We start from the raw sequence: 21515 nt of genomic DNA on the forward strand, positions 1-21515 counted from the left end.
CCCTTTGACATTTAAAAAAGGAGCTGTTTCTGTTTTTCTGTTTATAAAAACTTTTGGGTTTTCCTTTTATCGTGTGGTGTGTGTCTTCCTGGACTAATTACCCTGTAAGTACGGGCGGTTGAAACACGCCGGCAGAACATCAACTAAATAAATTACCAACTAAATAAATAAATAAATAAATAAAATTAGCACAGTTCCAAAAAGTGGATTAAACAAGAATTGGTGACAAAGAATCTTGAAAATTCTAAATCACAAATATTTAGGATGACAGCCAGGAATGCAACTTTTAGGATGAAGTGAGGGCTATGTACCTGTACTTTTTGGAGTATAAGACACACTCCTCTGCACACTCCCCTTAAGCTGCAATTAAGCTATAAAAGGGAGTCAGATGTGTTGCTCTTTGGTTGGTTGGATATTGCAGTTAGTCTTGCAAATGTTTGCTATTGCTCTTGATAATGCTAATTCCCCGATCTCTCTCTCTGCTAGTTTGTCTGTGTGCTAAACATTGGTCTATGCATTATGTATGTAAGTAATACTTATGGTATTATATAGAACTGTGTGTTCTACAGGAGAGGAATATTGTAGAATTATATATATATATAGAACTGTGTGTTCTGAAGGGGAATATTATTGGTTAGCTGCTGTCTGTATAGAACTGTATATTCTGATATCTGGTTTGTATATGATTGCTTGACTTGGATATGTATGTAGTTGATTGTTTACTGATTAATCTATTCTAAACATTGAAAACAATATTTATACTCTTGCTTATTAGTCTGGGTTATTGGCTGAACAACCCTCACTGCCACATATAGTCTGTTCCTAAGTTTAGGATTCTAAAATTGGTTATAAGCCCTGTGTGGAATGCTAACAATGGTTATTGTTGTTGTTATTATTATTATTATTATTATTATTATTATTATTATTATTTATTAGATTTGTATGCTGCCCCTCTCCAAAGACTCGGGGCGGCTAACAACAATATAAAAAGACAATGTAAACAAATCTAATATTAAAAACAATCTAAAAAACCCCAATTTAAAGAACCACTCATACATACAAGCATACCATGTATAAATTCTATAAGCCTAGGGGGAAGAGAAATTTCAATTCCCCCATGCCTGACGACAGAGGTGGGTTTTAAGGAGCTTACGAAAGGCAAGGAGGGTGGGGGCAACTCTGATATCTAGGGGGAGCTGGTTCCAGAGGGTCGGGGCTGCCACAGAGAAGGCTCTTCTCCTGGGTCCTGCCAAATGACATTGCTTATGCGCCCAGAGTGCGGTTTTTAGTGTGTGGATAGTTTATTCCGTGTGATAAGTGAAACATTCCTAATTTTGAGGGTACCGTCAGAAAGGAAAAAAGAAAAACATAGAAGACTCTCTTACTGTAGCTGGCATCGCTCCAGAGCTGGAGATGTCGAAAGCATTGGTTTTTTCGCAGGCTGCCAATCAGGATGGCCACGCAGGATAGAAAGAGGACCACTCCGATGACTACTCCAGCCACAAGCACTGACGAATCCAGCATAATAGGGCCTCGGCTGGTTTCCGTTCAGTGAGTAATCTCGCCGATGACGTTGTGCTACGGTTCAGCTGGATTTCTGTGTAGCAACGAGACAGAAAGGGACTCGGTTGAAGAAACATAGAAACATAGAAGATTGATGGCAGAAAAAGACCTCATGGTCCATCTAGTCTGCCCTTATACTATTTCCTGTATTTTATCTTACAATGGATCTATGTTTATCCCAGGCATGTTTAAATTCAGTGACTGTGGATTTACCAACCACGTCTGCTGGACGTTTGTTCCAAGGATCTACTACTCTTTCAGTGAAATAATATTTTCTCACGTTGCTTTCCCCCAACTAACTTCAGATTGTGTCCCCTTGTTCTTGTGTTCACTTTCCTATTAAAAACACTTCCCTCCTGAACCTTATTTAACCCTTTGACATATTTAATATGTTTCGATCATGTCCCCCCTTTTCCTTCTGTCCTCCAGACTATACAGATTGAGTTCATTAAGTCTTTCCTGATACATTTTATGCTTAAGACCTTCCACCATTCTTGCAGCCCTACAAAATACTACAAAACAGCCCATTTCAAAAGTCCATTTCAAATGTCCATTGCCAGATGCATCTTTGGGGCTTACAGTTGAATTGTAGGAGATGACCAGGCTCATCATCAGTCTCAAGTACTTTCATGCCCAAAAGAGATCTTAAGTCCAGCCCACCTTGAATTCCTTTGACTCTTATCTACTGCCAATTTACTTTGACCGTTAGTAATTCAGATTCTTGTAGAGAGAGCTTTAGCATGTAATAAACCCATATATTCATTTGAACTGCGTAGACCCTTTCATTTCCTGTGAATGGGCAACATCCCATCAGCTTCAGTCAACGCAACCATCAGGACTACAATATTGTTGGATTGTTGCAACTCTCTCCATCCTCAATCACAGGGTTGTGTTGGTGGGAATTGTCCAATAAAGTCCAATAAGATCTGGACTTTATGATGAAATCCTTCTGGTTCCTATCAGGACTTGGGTTGAGTTCTCTACAGTTTTTTTAGTTGCCTAATTATCAAGCACGAACTTCTCACTCATCTGCAGGAAGTGGACTCTATTACTTCCTTGATTTAGGTTGGGGTAGGCAAAGTTGGCTCTTCTGTGACTTGTGGACTTCAATTCCCAGAATTCCTGAGCCAATCATGCTGGCTCGGGAATTCTGGGACTTGAAGTCCACATGTCATAGAAGAGCCAACTTTGCCTACCCCCGATTTAGGCTAAGAGACAGTTGACATACACTTCAGTTTATGCATCACAACGACTGGCTTTGGGTATCAGCAATTTGCAAGACACAATGGTAGATTCACGTTATGCTAAATCTCAGCCCATCAAAATATAGCTTAGGCCGACAAACGAATTCAGGGTCTCTGGTGATCTTCTATTATTATTATTTTATTATTTATTAGATTTGTATGCCGCCCCTCTCCGTAGACTCGGGGCGGCTCACAACAATAACAAGAACAATGTAAGGACAAATCTAATAATTTAAAAAACACTAAAAAACCCATTATTAAAAGCAAACACACACACAAACATTCCATGTATAAACTGTATAGGCCCGGGGGAGATGTCTCAGTTCCCCCATGCCTGACGACAGAGATGGGTCTTAAGAACTTTACGAAAGGCAAGGAGGGTGGGGGCAACTTTGATATCGACCGATTAGGTCCCACAGAGTGGGCCTTCTCCGGATCCCGTCAACTAAACAATGTCGGTTGGCGGGCCCCAGGGGAAGAGCCTTCTCTGTGGCGGCACCGGCTCTCTGGAACCAACTCCCCCCAGAGATTAGAACTGCCCCTACTCTTCCTGCCTTCCGTAAACTCCTTAAAACCCACCTTTGCCGTCAGGCATGGGGGAATTGAAACACCTCCCCCGGGCATGTTCAATTTATACACGGTATGCTTGTGTGTGTGTCTGTTAGTATATGGGATTCTTTTAAATCTTTAAATATTTTAAAGTTATTTGGATTATTTATGATTTGTTCTATCTTGTTGTGAGCCGCCCCGAGTCTTCGGAGAGGGGCGGCATACAAATCTAAATAATAAATAAATAAATAAATAAATATCTGGGGGGAGTTGGTTCCAAAGGGTCGGGGCCGCCACAGAGAAGGCTCTTCCCCTGGGTCCCACCAAACGACATTGTTTAGTTGACGGGACCCGGAGAAGGCCAACTCTGTGGGACCTAACTGGTCGCTGGGATTCGTGCGGCAGAAGGCGGTCCTGGAGATATTCTATGTTTCTATGGTGACGTCTTGATGCCTGTATCCATATTGTCACCAGTCCCAATATGCAACGGATACTGTGCTCTTGTTGTCAGATCCTTGAATTAAAATACTAATGCAGAATAACAGAGTAACAGGGTTGAAAGGGATCTGGAAGGTCTTCTAGTCCAACCTCCTTGCTCAAGTAGGAAACCCTAGACCAGGGGTATCAAACATGATTTCATTGAGGGCTGCATCAGGGTTGTGTTTGACCTTGGTTTGGGGTGGGTGTGGCCGGGGTGGGCATGGACAGCTCAATATCATTTGTGTCAAGGGCGCCTGTGACAGCTTGAGCATTCTGCCAGTAAAAACGGGCTCCCGAACTCTGTTTCCGGGTTCTATGGCCTCTTGCAACCCTCTGCCAGCAAAAATGGAATTTGGTAGGGCCCTCCTGAGCTTTGTTTTCACTGGACAGTCCTTCATTGTTTCCAGAGTGGCCCCATACATCAGGTACATCCCTACAGGCTGGATCTGGCCCACAGGCTTTGAGTTTGACACCCCTGCCCTAGACAACGGGTAGGCTAAGTTGGCTCTTCTAGGACATGTGGACTTCAACTCCCAGTATTCGCGAGCTAGCATGATTGGCTCACGAATTCTGGGAGTTGAAGTCCACAACTCATAGAAGAGCAAACTTAGCCTACCTCTGCCCTAGACCATTTCAGACAAACGATTGTCCAATTTCTTCTTGAAAAACCTCCAATATTGGTCCAAGAATAACCATGGTTGACTTGGTACATCCAGGCATATTAAATGGGCTGATATTTTTACTTTGTTTTTCTTAATGTTTTACTTGAATTTCTAATAAAATTGTTTCTGATAATAAAATTGGTTTTTTAAAATCTATATTAGTCTCATAAGCTATCTTTCTGTATAATTTCATTTCTTTTATCCTTCCTGTCTTCTAACCAATTATAAAAATTCTCCCATATCTTACAATAGTCTGAACCTCCTTTCCCTTCTAATTTCCTTGACATCTCTGCATAAACCACAACTTTTTAAATTACCATCCCCTCTCCAATCGAAATTCTGATAGAAATTGTTGTGGTTAGCTCTGCCCCAGCCCCTGCCCCAAGGACTGTGGATGTGGGGGAGACATCCAAATGCTGCAGGCCTGTTTTGCCCCCAGTGGAATCTGTTGATGAAGGCTCCTCTGACCAAGAAGACATGAGTGACAGGGAGGAGGAGAGTGTGGCAGACAGCTCAGAAGGAGATCAATTATCTAGCTCCTCCTTGGATTCAGAACAAGAGTTAATGATACAGCCATGCATGCGGAGAGCGATGCATAGGCAGCAACAACTGAGAGATTATTATCAACGAAAATGAGGCCACCTGTGGTTGGGTGGGGCTGTGGTAATTAGTGAGGCTGCTATAACTAGCAGCCTGTGGGTTTGGCCATTGTGGAGGATTATCTGATTGTTGTGTTTCGTGACTGCTTTACTGACTTTGACCTTTTGTGTGCTGATTTTTCCCCGCTTTGAAACTAAACCAGGGCAAAGTGTGTTTCACTTTGTGAAAGAAGAAGGACTGTGAATTGCCTCACAGCTGCAAGCGAAGTATCACAGAACTGATAAGGGACTTGTACAAATTACCAGTTTGTTTGGAGACCAGCGCTCTTTGCTATACCAAAAGAGGGCTTGGTTTAAGTGAATTTTCATTATAAAGAACATTGTTTTGAATTTTCAAACATGTGTGTGTCTGAAATTTGTACCTGTGAATTTTTGGGAGGATTCTACCAGAGAGCCCGACAGAACAGAAATGAGGCTGTAAATATCCCAAATGTACGTTTTTAAGTTTGTTTTTGTTTGTGTATGTTTAAACTAAAAAATAATGTTTTTTAAAAAAATTAAGAAATAAAAAAAGTTTTTTTTTAAAAAAAAAGAGCTGAAAGAGGCACAAATCTGCCAGGATTTGTGAACGCTTCTCCTCCAATGCAAAGTGCTGGCCTGTCCTTTTCGGACAGCTGACATTGCTTTTTATTTTTATTTTCTCTGCTGCAGCAACCTGATAACAACTTCCTCCATTGTGCGCTGACATTCTTATTAAAGGGCCTGAAGGAACCAGATTGGATCAGGGCTGACCTGCACGCTCCGAATGTCAGAAGCGAAGAGTATGTGCCAGGAAAAAGAGGGTGAGAAATAAATTGTTTCAGATATTTGTGCCTTGAGGGCACCGCGTGGATGTCACAGCCACTTGTAAACCTGCTCTTTCAAATTAGCGTGTAAACACATACAGGCTCTCTATCCTCCACAGCACCAACCTGTTTTATCAACATGATAAATTCCACCGGAGTGAATGAAATTGCTTGGATGGAAAGCAAGCATGACATCTATGCCACTGGCTATAGCCGTGACAGCGAACCTATGGCACACGTGCCACAAGTGGCACATGGAGCTATATCGGCGTGCATGTGAGCTCAGGTCCGGTACGCATGCGTGTGCCAGCCTGCTGATTTTCTGGGCCCACTATGAGCCTGTTTTCAGCCTCCAGAATGGGTGGGGAAGGCCCATTTTTTGCTCTCCCCAAGTTCCAGAGCCTTTCGACTAAACAATGCCATTTGGCGGGACCCAGGGGAAGAGCCTTCTCTGTGGCGGCCCCGGCCCTCTGGAATCAACTCCCCCCGGAGATTCGAATTGCCCCTACCCTTCTCACCTTCCGCAAGATGTTGAAGGTCTATCTATGTCGCCATGCATGGGGGGAATAACTATCTCTTCCGCCACCACCACCTTTTTTCCTGACTGTAATATATGAGAATGGTGTGATTGTGCAGTATGATTGCTTTTAATATCTATGGGTTTTAAATCTAATTTTTTAACTTTATTGGATTTGTATCCTATGTATTGTATTGTTGTGAGTCGCCCCGAGTCTTCGGAGAGGGGCGGCATACAAATCTAATAAATCTTAAATCTTTCTAACTGATTCAGAAATCACAATAGCTATGCTCACATGCGCCGTGAAGATAAACGCAGCACTTTATACCATGTTCTAGATCAGTGATGGCGAACCTTTTTTTCCTCGGGTGCCGAAAGAGCGTGCATGCACTCTATCACGCATGTGCAAGTACCCACACCCATAATTCAATACCTGGGGAGGGTGAAAACAGTTTCCCCTGCACCCCGAAGGCCTTCTGGTGGCTGGAAATGGCCTGTTTCTCAACTTCTGGTGGGCCCAGTAGGCCCGTTTTTCACCCTCCCCAGGCTCCAAAGGCTTCCTTGGTGCAGAGGGAGAGTAAAAACGCCCTCCCCCATCCCCCCCCGGAGGCTCTCTGGAAGCCAAAAATGCCCTCCCAGAGCCTTCATGCAAACCAAAAATCAGCTGGCCGGCACAGACATATGCACATTGGAGCTGAGCAAGAGCAACAGCTCGCATGCCAGCAGATATGGCTTTGCGTGCCATCTGTGGCACCCGTGCCATAGGTTCACCATCGCCGTTCTAGATTAACCTTTCAGCTAACCACAACCACTGCGTGCATTCTTCACATTGCGCTAAATTCTGCACCTGGTCTGCTTGAACCAACTCCAAGTGTGTGAGTTCATACATGTGAAGCCAAGACCACGATAGCCACACCACATCTTCGTACAGTGTGTTAATTCAGTTAAGGTTGATCCCCCCCGCCCCCATCATTGTCTGGAAGTGGGTAATATTTGTGAGGCTGGAACATTATCCCGGCTCACTGTGGCTGCTGTTTTCCCCTTTAATATATTTAATTTGTTCTAAAAATAAATGAGCCCCAAATATAAGCCGGCCAATTTTTTTTTAACAACTTGCTCTACTTCTTTCAAATATATATATATATAAATATTTAGAGCTGGCTCTTATTACAGGTGATGTTACCAAGCCAACCCTAATCTGGCAAGAAATATATTTGTTTGATTCATCAGCTTCAAACCATGCTTCCTTTTGTCTATGTAACCGACACGGCAAGGCGGGACTGGTCTTAGTGGGGATGGAACGGGAAGCGCTTACTAATCGATTATCATCTTTGAAAAGATTATTCTACGTCACTGCAATAGTAACACAAACACTGGTTGTGTTTGTACACCAGGTGAAACCGTGCTTACTCTTGATTTGTTACTTAATCCCCAGTGGATTGGTTCAACACGAAATCATAAACTAGGTTTTCAAATCCAACGTGCCAATTTCAACCCAATCCAACCAGTGGTGTGTTCTACTTACCTCCCCCACCAGTTTGCACTGCAATGAAAGTGCATGTTTTGGGCACACGGGGACCTTCCTGGAAATGACCCTCTGCACATGCACAGTACTATTTAAAAAAACCTCTGCACATGCTTAGAGGCAAAAAATAAGATGGCCAAGAGAACTGGTTTGGGGGCATGGCAGATCTGAGTCACCGCCAGTTTCAATGACCCAGGCCATCAAGTTATTGATGGGTCCCGTCGACTAAACAATGTCGTCTGGCGGGACCCAGGGGAAGAGCCTTCTCTGTGGGGGCCCCAACCCTCTGGAACCAGCTCCCCCCTGAGATTAGGATTGCCCCCACCCTCCCTGCCTTTCGTAAACTCCTTAAGACCCACCTTTGCCGTCAGGCATGGGGGAACTAAAACACCTCCCCCTTGCCCATGTTGTTTTGTTGATTGATTGACTGTGTGCCTGTTTTTTATATATACTGTTTTTTATAAGATTATTAATTTAAATTGGAACTGGATGGGTGGGCATTGGATTTGGTATTGTGTACTGTACTGTTTTTTATTATTGTTGTGAGCCGCCCCGAGTTTGCGGAGAGGGGCGGCATATAAATCCAATAAACCTAACCTAACCTAACCTTATTACTGGTTCTATAGAACCGGTCCGAACCGGGAGGAAAGAATCAAATCCAACCATGTCATGGCTTCGTGTAGAAGTAACTTTGGTGCTAGATTTATGAATAACCAACAACTCTGTTTCCCATCAACAGAGGCAAAACCCAGATGTAAACAGCTAGCCGTTCAACATGTTGAGAATAAACAAGAAAATCTTATAGTTTCGTCATAGATAATGCATGCCCAGTTGGGCAGCAACTGATGCGCTCAGGTGCTTCGTCCCGGTAGGAAATTCTGGGACGTGTGCGCAGCTGCGTGCCCCCACATGAGATTTGGCTTCTGCGCATGCAGAACAAGAGAAATCTCGTGCAAGGACGAAAGTGTTTAAAAGCTCATCTTTGCCGCCATGCCTGGGGTTTTTAGATCTTCCCCCCTGACCAATGAATGTTTTAGTATGATTGTCGAATGAATGGTAACGATAGCTTTTTAAATTAGAATTTTTAAAAATAATTGTTTTAAATGTATTATTAATTGTTAATTGTTCTCTGTTTTTTTGTATATGCTGTGAGCTGCCCCAAGTCCCTGGAGAGGGGCGGCATTACAAATCCAATTAAATAAATAAATAAATTTTGGCAATTTTCACTGATTTTTTGCTTCTGCGCATGTGTCGTCCCGTAAGATTTTACTTGCTGCGCATGCACAGAAACCAAATCTTGTGCCGATGGGTGTTCATGCACCCCCAAAAAGGCCTTAGAGGGCTGACCGGTAGAAGGTAAGATGAGCAGCCGCTCATTATGCATGTTGGCTCAATCTCTCATGCACACTTTTGGCACCCCGCGAGAAAAAGGTTAGCCATTACTGTTCTAGGTATAGGAGCTATGGGTATCTTGTGGCTATCGCTACATTTTTGAAAATTTATTTAAAAATCTTAAAAACCTACTTTAAAAACTTCCATTAGCATTCATTCAACAATCGTACTAAAAATCTACTTTGGGCTAGGTTTTAAGCAAAACAGTACAGCTTAAGAGAAGAAAAAAAAGTTATCTTGTATTTGAAAGAAAACGCTGTACCGAGACTGCATGAGAGAGATAGAGAGACAAAAATAGGTTTTCTACTCAAGCTGTCTCTTAGCACCACACTAGTAAAATGGAATGTTTGGCAGAGAGAAGGAAATGGGCAAATAAAGGGTCTAGTGGTTAGGGAAGATATAAGATACTTATTTCAAACATTGAAAGCATTTTGTTGGCATACGTGCAATATTGTATTGTAATATTGGATCTTATTGTTTTTATATTAGATTAGATTTATCGGATTTATATGCCGCCCCTCTCCGCAGACTCGGGGCGGCTCACAACAATGGTGAAGAACAATACATAGTAACAAATCTAATATTTAAAAATCTAGGTTACAGTTTTAGATTAAAAGTCCAAAAAAAGAAACCCCAATATATAAAAAACAACACGAATCATACACAAAAACTACATGGGCAAGGGGGAGATGTCTCAGTTCCCCCATGCCTGACGGCAGAGTTGGGTTTTAAGAAGTTTACGAAAGGCAAGGAGGGTGGGGGCAATCCTGATCTCTGGGGGGAGCTGGTTCCAGAGGGTCGGAGCCACCACAGAGAAGGCTCTTTCCCTGGGTCCCACTAGACGACATTGTTTAGTCGACGGGACCCGGAGAAGGCCAACTCTGTGAGACCTAACCGGTCGTTTGGATTCGTGCGGCAGAAGGCGGTCTCATAGGTATCCTGGTCCGATGCCATGAAGGGCTTTATAGGTCATATTATAAGTTGTAAGCCTCCCCGAGTCCTTAGAGAGGGGCGGTATATAAATCCAATTAATAAAATAAATAATAAATAAAATATGGCTATTATAGGAACTTTACTTGCCCCACGGAGGGACAGTTTGGTGTAGTGGTTAAGGCACCAAGCTACAAACTGGGAGACTGTGAGTTGTAGTTCTCAACTTAGGTACAAAGACTGTTGGGTCAGTCACTTTCTCTCATCACTAGGAAAGAAGCAATGGCAAACTGCTACAAAAATCCTACCAAGAAAACTTCAGGGACTAGTCCACACAATTGCCAGGAATCAACATTCAAGTTCATAAAGACAATCAATTTCTTCGTCTTCTGACATTCAAAGGCAATGTGACAAAATAAACATGATGGTGCTGGAGACTCTCAACTTTTTATTTAATTTTGAAATTAAAAGTTCCTTTAAAAAGGAACAGTCAGGTAGGGAAAACGGCGCGCCTAGTGCTAAGGGACATTAAACCAAGTTACGTAATCATTGGCCGGAATACTGAATGGGTTTGGAGAAAAAAGTTCAGTTGCAACAATAAAGAACATCAGAAGAGCCATGCTGAATCGGGCCAAAGCCCATCAAGTCCAGAATTCTGTGTCACACAGTGGCCCATCATTTGCACATGGGGATCTTGAGCAGAAAGAGAAGGCAAGACCCTCCCTTTCCCTTGACCCCCAACAAATGGTACCCAAGGGAATCCTGCCTGCCTCAATGAACACAGAGGCGGTACATGGACATCTGTTTCAATAACCACCAATACACTTGGCATCCGTGAATCTGTCTAATCCTGCCTTGAATCTATCCAGGCTGATAGCTGTCACAACCTCTTCTGGAAGTGAATTCTATAAACCAATGACCCTCTGAAGAAACATTTCCCTGGATTCATCCTCACTTTCTTGCCTATGAGCTTTAGGGAGGGCCCCCTCATCTTAGTATTGTGTGATAGAGAAAATAATTTTTCTCCATCCACCTTTTCTATCCCGTGCATGATTTTATACACTTCGATCAAGTCGCCCCTTAAAAGCCGTCTCTCAAGGCTGAAGAGACCAAGGCGTTGCAACCTGGTTTCATAAGGGAGATGCTCCATTTCCTTTATCATTCTTGTTGCCCGTTTTTTGTACCTTTTCCAGTTCAATTATATCCTCCTTGAAATTTGGCATTGGAAGGCAGCCAGGGTCATTGATTGAGAGGGATAGGTATATAAATGAAATGAAATAATAAACAAATCAAGCAAGCAAGTTGCTTGGAGGGTTATGCATATTATACTCAGGTTTGCCTATTTGCCGATGACTCTAAAGTGTGCAATAGGGTTGATATTCCTGGAGGCGTCTGTAATATGGTAAATGATTTAGTTTTACTAGATAAATGGTCAAAGCAATGGAAACTGCAGTTTAATGTTTCCAAATGTAAAATAATGCACTTGGGGAAAAGGAATCCTCAATCTGAGTATTGTATTGGCAGTTCTGTGTTAGCAAATACTTCAGAAGAAAAGGATTTAGGGGTAGTGATTTCTGACAGTCTCAAAATGGGTGAACAGTGCAGTCAGGCAGTAGGGAAAGCAAGTAGGATGCTTGGCTGCATAGCTAGAGGTATAACAAGCAGGAAGAGGAAGATTATGATCCCGCTATATAGAATGCTGGTGAGACCACATTTGGAATACTGTATTCAATTCTGGAGACCTCACCTACAAAAAGATATTGACAAAATTGAACGGGTCCAAAGACGGGCTACAAGAATGGTGGAAGGTCTTAAGCATAAAACGTATCAGGAAAGACTTAATGAACTCAATCTGTATAGTCTGGAGAACAGAAGGAAAAGGGGGGACATGATTGAAACATTTAAATATATTAAAGGGTTAAATAAGGTCCAGGAGGGAAGTGTTTTTAATAGGAAAGTGAACACAAGAACAAGGGGACACAATCTGAAGTTAGTTGGGGGAAAGATCAAAAGCAACATGAGAAAACATTATTTTACTGAAAGAGTAGTAGATCCTTGGAACAAACTTCCAGCACACGTGGTAGATAAATCCACAGTAACTGAATTTAAACATGCATGGGATAAACATATATCCATCCTAAGATAAAATACAGAAAATAGTATAAGGGCAGACTAGATGGACCATGAGATCTTTTTCTGCCGTCAGACTTCTATGTTTCTATACTGAATCATAAAGTATTAAGGTAAACCATACTGCAGGCTATCTGCAGAGTGTTATTCCTGGATAAACTGGCAGGGCATCAGTTAAATAAACAAGCACAAGCAAATTATAACAGGATGGCCCAGCTTTACAGACATGCTTATAATACTTCCTGGACCCAATGCAACCTGACAGTTCTCAGCTTTTCAATCAACTGCTTAATGAAAAGATAAGCGTGGTCAAGGTGCAGATGGCCAGCAGAAATGGAAGGGGAAAAAAACCACAGAGTTCTACTCTGATTAGGAGCGGTTCAAAGAAGACCATTCCACGAAATGCTGCTGTTAGGGCTCTTCTTGAAATAACCAGGAGGGGTGGTGGTGGTGGAATCATTTATTCCAAAGAAAAAGAGGCATTTTATGCCAGGCAACAGTTAGAATTCTTCGAAAATCAAATTTGTCACAGCATAATTTCCCAAATTTGGAGATACGACTCCAGCACAACAAAATGAGGCATGATACGGCCGGTAAATTAAGATAATTAAGTTTTCTTAAACGAGTTGCTGCGCCACCAGCCTCTTTATAAATAAGGAAATAGCAGAGAGAATCTAGGCTAGAACTTTCTTTCTCAAGTTGGCTTTTCCCAGATGTGCTGGGACTCAGTTCCCAGAAGCCAGCTGTGGAAGTCTTCATTCATTCCTGGAATAAAGTCTTTACCATAATTAGAGTAAGGACTGTGAAGTGAAATAGCCAATAGTGATAGGTGAATCTCCCCATAACTACAAATATGTATGTATAGTCTGGAGGACAGAAGGAAAAGGGGGGACATGACCGAAACATTTAAATATGTTAAAGGGTTAAATAAGGTTCAGGAGGGAAGTGTTTTTAATAGGAAAGTGAACACAAGAACAAGGGGACACAATCTGAAGTTAGTTGGGGGAAAGATCAAAAGCAACATGAAAAAATATTATTTTACTGAAAGACTAGTAGATCCTTGGAACAAACTTCCAACAGATGTGGTTGGTAAATCCACAGTAACTGAATTTAAACATGCCTGGGATAAACATATACAGTGTTCCCTCGATTTTCGCGGGTTCGAACTTCGCGAAAAGTCTATACCACAGTTTTTCAAAAATATTAATTTAAAAAATACTTCGCTGTTTTTTCCCCTATACCATGGGTTTTCCTGCCTGATGACATCATATGTCATTGCTAAAATTTTGTCCGCCTTTAATAAATATTTTTTTAATAAACTTTAATAAATAAACATGGTGAGTAATAATCTAAATAGTTGCTAAGGGAATGGGAAATTGTAATTTAGGGGTTTAAAGTGTTAAGGGAAGGCTTGTGATACTGTCCATAGCCAAAAATAGTGTATTTACTTCCGCATCTCTACTTTGCGGAAATTCAACTTTCGCGGGTGGTCTCGGAACGCATCCCCCGCGAAAGTCGAGGGAACACTGTATCCATTGTAAGATAAAATACAGGAAATAGTATAAGGGCAGACTAGATGGACCATGAGGTCTTTTTCTGCCGTCAGTCTTCTATGTTTCTGTGTAATATGAAGGATAAAGAGATGTGCGTGAAAGAGAGGTAAAATGAGAAGTGGGGAAATGGAGATCATACGAAAATTGAGGCGCCTAGTTAATTTCATGAATTGGTGCATTAAACGTTTCTAACAATATTACTGAAGTGGGTTTTGCCCCCCGCCCTAAATTTCCCTCTTTAGCTTACAGACCTGGCAATCTAGCAATAACATTTCGACTTATATACCGCTTCATAGTGCTTTTACAGCCCCCTCTAAGCGTTTTACAGAGTCAGCCTCTTGCCCCCAACAATCTGGGTCCTCATTTTACCCACCTCGGCAGGATGGAAGACTGAGTCAACCTTGAGCTGGTGGTGAGATTTGAACTGCTGAACTACAGCTAGCAGTTAGCTGAAGTAGCCTGCAATGCTGCACTCTAACCACTGCGCCATCTTGGCTCTCCCATAAAAATAGATACGAACCTGAGTTTGTGAGCGCAACCAAAGTTGCCCTACTGAGATGTTGAACGGTTCAACTTGCAAGTCACAACGGTGCTTATTCAGGAGACAACTGGTCTTTTCTGGGGGGGGGTTTTCTTTGAAGACATTTCACTTCTTATCCAAGAACGTTCTCCAGCTCTCAGTGGATGGTGGGCAATGGAAGGATTTATAGTTCTTGTAGACAGCTGGTCCTTTCCATCCTTTTAGAGAGTTGTTGAGACATTTGTTTGTCTGTGTCTTCCGGGTCACCTGAGTAGTGCAAATGTAGTCTGCAATTTTTCTCTGGAAATCGGTTCATATACTCACGCCATTCGAAGGATGCACATCCCAAAGTGCATGGCTAAAAGTCTATGGAGATTCTCAGTCATCTAGATCAGTGTTTCCCAACCTTGGCAATTTGAAGATATTTGGACTTCAACTCCTAGAATTCCCCAGCCAGCATTTGCTGGCTGGGGAATTCTGGGAGTTGAAGTCCAAATATCTTCAAGTTGCCAAGGTTGGGAAACACTGATCTAGATGCTTCAACCTCCAAGTGCTTCAACTGTTCTCTAAAAGGATGCAAATGGCCAGCTGTCTGCAAGGATATAAACCCTTCCATTCCCCAACATCCAATCAGAGCTGAAGAAGCTTCTTGGATGAGATGCAAAACCTCTTCAGAACAACAACAAAAATAGAAGTCCAATTGCACCTTGGGGACAACCGTGACCTGGATGACTGAGAATCTCCATAGACTTGCAAGTTATAGGGAAATGTACTGTCCGAGGTGCTGAACTGACGTACCATATAGTACGTCACACCTTTTATCTCCCTAAAAGAGGTTGAAAATTCAGGTGCGTCTTATACATGTGGATGAGGAACTGTTTGACATCCAGGGACTTCCTTCACTATAATTCTTCCAAATATATTGAAACCTCTTAAGTCACGCAGGCACACACTGGTTAACACAGCTCTAACACTGAATAAATCCTGCTTTTGCCAGCATTTTAGCCATAGAATAACATTGAGCCACAGTGACGCAGTGGTTAGAGTGTAGTACTGAAAGCTACTTCTGCTGACTGCCAACTGCCTGCAATTTGGCAGTTCAAATCCCACCAAGTTCAAGGTTGACTCAACCTTCCATCCTTCCGAGATGGGTAAAATGAGGACCCAAATAGTTGGGGTCAATATGCCGACTCTATAAACCGCTGTAAAGCATTGTGAAGCAGTACAGAGGTCTACGTGCTATTGCTACTATCCCACCAGAGATGTGGTTTTTCATTTCATCCACAATTACCACTCTGAATTTCCACCTAACAAAATGTCTCTGCCTTCCTGAGTTGCTTCCTTTGAAATACACCCATTATTACACAAAAGATAGGCGCAAAGCATTATTTCTGAACAGATGCTGCAGAGACCAGCCTAGCCCTCCCCAACAACCCCTCCTTCTTATCATTTTCCTTCCCTTCATATCCATTAAGGAGTTCGGGGATATTATGTTAGGCTTTAATGATTCAGCAGACTAGAGGTAATTTGTAAATCACTTCCTGGTTGCTGCTGTCATTAGGCAGCTACTGAGAGGTTCTGCCAATATCCTCCCACCAACGTTTCTTTCATTCATGAAAGGCCTTGCAATCCAAAACGGATGTACTGAGAACATTGTTTCTAGAGTCTTGAAAATGATGTCAATGAGCACAGTGTATCCCTTGCAGTTCTTACTACTTGATAGGTGTGGCCTGCCCACCACACTTAAAAAGGGTATTAAAGAATCCTCCACCTTGTCAATTAAGCCCAAATAATTCGGCAGGATCTGATTTTACTCCAGTACTTTTTTGCCTTTAAGCAAGTCCGTCATAAATGCTAATAGGTTTATTTATTTATTTATTGGATTTGTATGCCGCCCCTCTCCGTAGACTCGGGGCGGCTAACAACAGTGATAAAAAACAGCATATAACAATCCAATAATAAAACAACTAAACCCCCTTATTATAAAACAAAACATAGACACAAACATACCATGCATAACTTGTAATGGCCTAGGGGGGAGGAATATCTCAACTCCCCCATGCCTGGCGGCATAAGTGAGTCTTGAGTAGTTTACGAAAGACAGGGCGGGTGGTGGGCAGTTCTAATCTCCGGGGGGGGGTTGGTTCCAGAGGGCTGGGGCCACCACAGAGAAGGCTCTTCCCCTGGGGCCCGCCAAATGACATTGTTTAGTTGACGGGACCCAGAGAAGGCCAACTCCATGGGACCTTATCGGTCACTGGGATTTGTGCGATAGCAGGCGGTTCCGGAGGTACTTTGGTCCAATGCCATGTAGGGCTTTAAAGGTCATGACCAACACTTTGAATTGTGACCGGAAACTGATTGGCAGCCAATGCAGGCCATGGAGTGTTGAAGAAACGTGGGCGAATCTTGGAAGCCCCATGATGGCTCTCGCGTCTGCGTTCTGCACGATCTGAAGTTTCCAAACAGGTTCCAGTTTCTTTCTTACATTTTCAGCATATGGAGGAAGAATTTGGGAACATCCTGGCAATTCTTACAGGTGGTAAATGTGAGCAGTCAATAAATGAATGGTTTAAGTCAAGGAACACCTGTAAACATATTTAGAAAATTTTAATGACCAAAGCCAGCTTTGCTTGCAAACATGTCCATCGTCCAAGATTTATTTTATTAATTTTTTTACAACAGTTGAAAACATTCTGAAGGATAACATGACAATGACCTGAGCCAGTGAAATAATCATGCTGTGAATGTAGAAATCTCCTTTACTAGAGTGCCTATTGACCTGCTGTCAGACTTTCTGAAAAGACATGGACTCCTGCCTTATCAAGTCTGGCATTATCCGAGTATTAAATGTTCCTTCTTAAAAGGAATGGGTTCAGGATAAAAGGTCGAGGAGCCTCTTTTTATAGTGCTGGCAATTGAAATTGGTTTAAGCCTGAAAATGCCAATTGTGCTACAGAAGATGAAGATAAGATTGACAGCCCAAATCATGTCAATGATGACCCAGGCTAGGGTTCAGTATCCAACACTGGTCAATTACACAAGACTTAGGATTTCATTAGATGAAGTCAAAGTACGATAGATTTTCCTGGCTGGTGGGTCCTTATTAGCTGATCTTCTGAAACAATTTGTTTTCAGATAGTGGAGTTTCTGTTTGGGTCACTGCCATAACCCAACACTTTGTTTGCAAGATCATTTGAAGCTGCATGAGACTTCAAGTAGACCAAGGCTCTCAAGAGCTCAAACAAGGAAGATACTTTGCTCAGAAGGCACAAGCAAGGAGCAAAGATGATGATTTACCCATATGGAAACACACAGCAAACGAGCCTAGCAATTTCCAAAATAAAACAAAACAAAAACCCCAGTCCTTTCCACCCAAATAATCCATCCTAATTACACAATAGCCTTTAGCAAATATGGACCAAGATACCGTATTTTTTGGAGTATATGATGCACCTTTTTCCTTCCTAAAAGAGGCTGAAAATTCGGATACATCTTATACTCTGTAGCTTTTTTCAAAGCTTTTTTTTTCAGCCTTAACTAGGTGCTAACAAACTTCCCAGCTCTTACCTTGCCAGCTCTTCCATTGTTACTCACTGCAAATAATGTTTTCCAAGCCCTAAGTCTTTGCAGGTTTTGTTTCCATTGCTCTAACTTGCTCCGAATGTTTCTTTCCAGCCCTAGCCAGGTGCTAACAACGTTCCCAGCTCTTAGCTGCTTGCAAGCTCTTTCATTCTTACTCTTTGCGTAGAATATTTTCCAAGCCTTAAGTCTTTGCAGGTTTTTTTTTTCCATTGCTCTAACTTGCTCCGAATGTTTCTTTTCAGCTGTAACCGGGTGCTAACAATACTCTTACTGGCTTGCAAGCTTTTTCATTGTTACTTTCTCTGAATAAGGTTTTTTTTTAAAGCCCTAACCAGAGGATAAAATAATGTGCTGAAGCTGACCAGACTAAGTATGCTAGCCAGATTAATATCTGGTAAGCAGATTCTTTTCCCTATTTTCCTCTCCAAAAACTAAGGTGCGTCTTATATGCCGAAAAATACGGTAATCACTCTATAATTTCTCATAATTTCTTTTTACAAAATGGTGAGAAATCAAAGGCAGTTCCTGAAAGGTTTCCCTACAATTGTGTTTCTCTTAGCTGCTGCGCATTATAGTTTCTGAGAGCATGCTTAGCATTGCAATGGTTGAATACTTTGTCTTTTTCCTTCCTCTCTCTTTGTAAGTTTAACATTTATAAATGCATGTTATCTGGCCTGGAGCTGCTTCTCATTATTGAGGGTTTGGCTGGAAGTCACTTCTCATTATGCAGTGTTTCTAGCAGGGATGACAAACTCCCTTGGCAACCACACTATTTGGATAAAGCTCTGCTATCACATTATTTATACATACTGGTGGTGCGTGCATGTGTAATGCCGAGTACTTTTCCAAATTCTCCACTTAAGAAAAAGAAATCAAAAGATTGAGTAGAGGACGAGGAAAGCCTCGCTCGGTAATTACCAGACATGAAAAGGATCCTGGAATTGTAGAGTCAGCAATGAGAAACAACTGCCTAAATAAATAAATACTGTATTTTTCGGCGTATAAGACATGTTCTTCCTGAAAATTTGGGTGCGTTTTATACTCCAAATGTAGCTTTTTTGAAGCTTTTTTCCAGCCCTAATGAGGCACCAGTAAGTGAAGTGATCTTCTGCGCTTCGCCTGCTTTTTTTCATTGCTTCTCTCTCTGATGATCAGCTGTGCTTTAGTAGCTGTTTTCCAGCCCTAATAAGGCACAAGTGAGTGAAGCATCTTCCGCATTTTGCCTGCTTTTTTCATTGCTTCTCTCTCTGATGATCAGCTGTGCTTTAGAAGCTGTTTTTCAGCCCTATTAAGTGTTCTGCCTGACTGGGCGCAGGCGATTAGTAACAGTCCAAGGAAAAGAAATCAAACACACACGTGCTTTTCTAATCAGCAAACTTGTATTAAACAAACAAAAAAGGGTTAACAAAAAGAGTCCTTATTGTCAGGAATAAACAATAGTGCAAGGCGTAAGTCAGCCAAATACAAAACACAGGAAAAAGCAAACAAAGACAACCTGCATGGAGCAGAAACGTTTCAGGAGTCCTTTGAATCTTGGAGACTCGAGAGCAAACAGCTAGTCCCAGAGATTTCACCTCCCACATGCCTGAAAAGGCTGGGTTGAAATCCAAAGGCACGGAACAGAAACTTCAGAGCAGGAACCACAAAGTCACACAGATAAACAGCCACAGTTTGCCTTTTGCCTCTGTTCCCTTTTATACCTTTAGCCCTCATTAGGGAAACCACACCCAGCACTCAGTATAAGAACCACACCCAGCCCAGGTGCTACTCTGATCACCGGTAATAGTCCTTTAATTGAGCCCTCCTTTGCATGGCTCTCTGGCTAGGCATGTCTATGAGCTGTTCTGCATCGGAATCCAAGGAGGAGAGACTCTCTGAGTGGCTGTGTGCCAAATCCCCTGGGCTGTCTGCTGGGTCCTGCGTGCTGTCTGCCAACTCCTCTGAACCAGTGGCCTCATCCTCAGGGCTGTCTGCCACGTCTTCCTGGCTGTCAGCCATGCTTTCACACTCACTTTGTGCCGCATCTCTCCCATCTGTGGGAGCAACGGCTGGCCCAAGCCCAAACACAACAATAAGGCACTAGTGAGTGAAGCATCTTCTGCACTTCACCTGCTTTTGTCATTGCTTCTCTCTCTGACGATCAGCTGTGTTTAGAAGCTGTTTTTCAGCTGTAACTGAAGCGCTAGTGAGTGAAGCATCTTCCGCACTTTGCCTGCTTTTTTCATTGCTTCGCTCTCTGACGATCAGCTGTGCTTAGAAGTTGTTGTTTTTTATCCCCAACCAGGGGATTTATTTATTCATTTTATTTATTCAATTTTTTATGCCGCCCTTCTCCTTATACTCAGGGCGACTTACAACATGTTAGCAATAGCACTTTTTAACAGAGCCGGCACATTGCCCCCACAATCCGGGTCCTCATTGTACCCACCTTGGAAGGATGGAAGGCTGAGCCAACCTTGGACACAAAAAAGAAATGCAAAACAATAGTAAAAGAGGGATGATAGAAAGAATATTTAAAAAATGATTGCACATACAATGTACAAACATATATTGTATTTACATTAATAATGTAAATATAAGGATGTTGACCTACCTGAAGATACTAACATGTAAATATTTTTTAAAAAACCAATAAAATTATTTTTTTTAAGAAAAGAGGGCTAGGAAGTGGTATGTGAGTTTAAATGCTATTGCTATGTTACTAGAAGGCAAAATTATGAAACCGTGTTTCATTTACTTTCACTGTGTCATGCTTAGCAAATTATCTTTGGAAGAGTTCATGTTAAAAGGAAACCAGGCCACCAAAGAATATGGTGGTTGAACGCCATTCAAAGCTGAGACCAGCCAGAGCATATAAAAACTCCACGAAGTTGTGCGAGATGGAAAGATGTAGAGAGATTTGGCCCATAGGATCGCTGAGAGTCAGGCACGACTGAATGGATAACATTGCCACCACAATTCAAATACTAGACAGGTTGTCATGTAGAAAAACGTTGAGACTGGGTCTTTGCAGTCCCATAATGCAAGACACAGAATACGTTCTCGGAAAGCAGAGTCAACGGAATTTTAATAGTAACAGCAGATTGACAGTATAGCCAATTATCTGCCTTTCTCTAGTTCAGATTTCTCAATAGTAACTGCAGAGTGACATGGTAACCAATTATCTTCCTTTTACTACTGCAGCTCAAGTAAAGGATGAACAGATACTAGTTGAAGATACTTCAATTTGGATTTCCTGATGTGAGCGATGGGCTAGTTTTGACCTAAACGGTATTTTCCACTTGTGGAATGCTATGATCCTATTTCTCCTCTGGCTAAAAGTGATAAATTCCATGTTACTTTATTCAGTTTGAGAAGAAAGTCAGGATATAAATGGATAAATGCATTAAAAAAATAACATCAAGGAAGAACTGAATTTATA

The 21515-nt window shown here is 42.0% G+C and overlaps 1 protein-coding gene across 4 annotated transcripts in view; it reads right to left on the reverse strand.

The window, feature by feature from the left end:
• The window catches only part of BEAN1 (brain expressed associated with NEDD4 1), a 63294-nt gene that overhangs the window by 9387 nt on the left and 32392 nt on the right, over nucleotides 1-21515 (reverse strand). For all 4 annotated transcript variants that reach the window (XM_070760375.1, XM_070760371.1, XM_070760372.1 and 1 more), the window contains one exon: nucleotides 1386-1597. In XM_070760375.1, coding sequence (XP_070616476.1) covers nucleotides 1386-1524 — 139 coding nt within the window. In that variant the 5' untranslated portion in view covers nucleotides 1525-1597. The remainder of the gene's footprint in view (nucleotides 1-1385; nucleotides 1598-21515) is intronic.

The sequence above is a fragment of the Erythrolamprus reginae genome, chromosome 9 (assembly GCF_031021105.1).
Source record: "Erythrolamprus reginae isolate rEryReg1 chromosome 9, rEryReg1.hap1, whole genome shotgun sequence".
Classification (NCBI taxonomy): domain Eukaryota; kingdom Metazoa; phylum Chordata; class Lepidosauria; order Squamata; family Dipsadidae; genus Erythrolamprus; species Erythrolamprus reginae.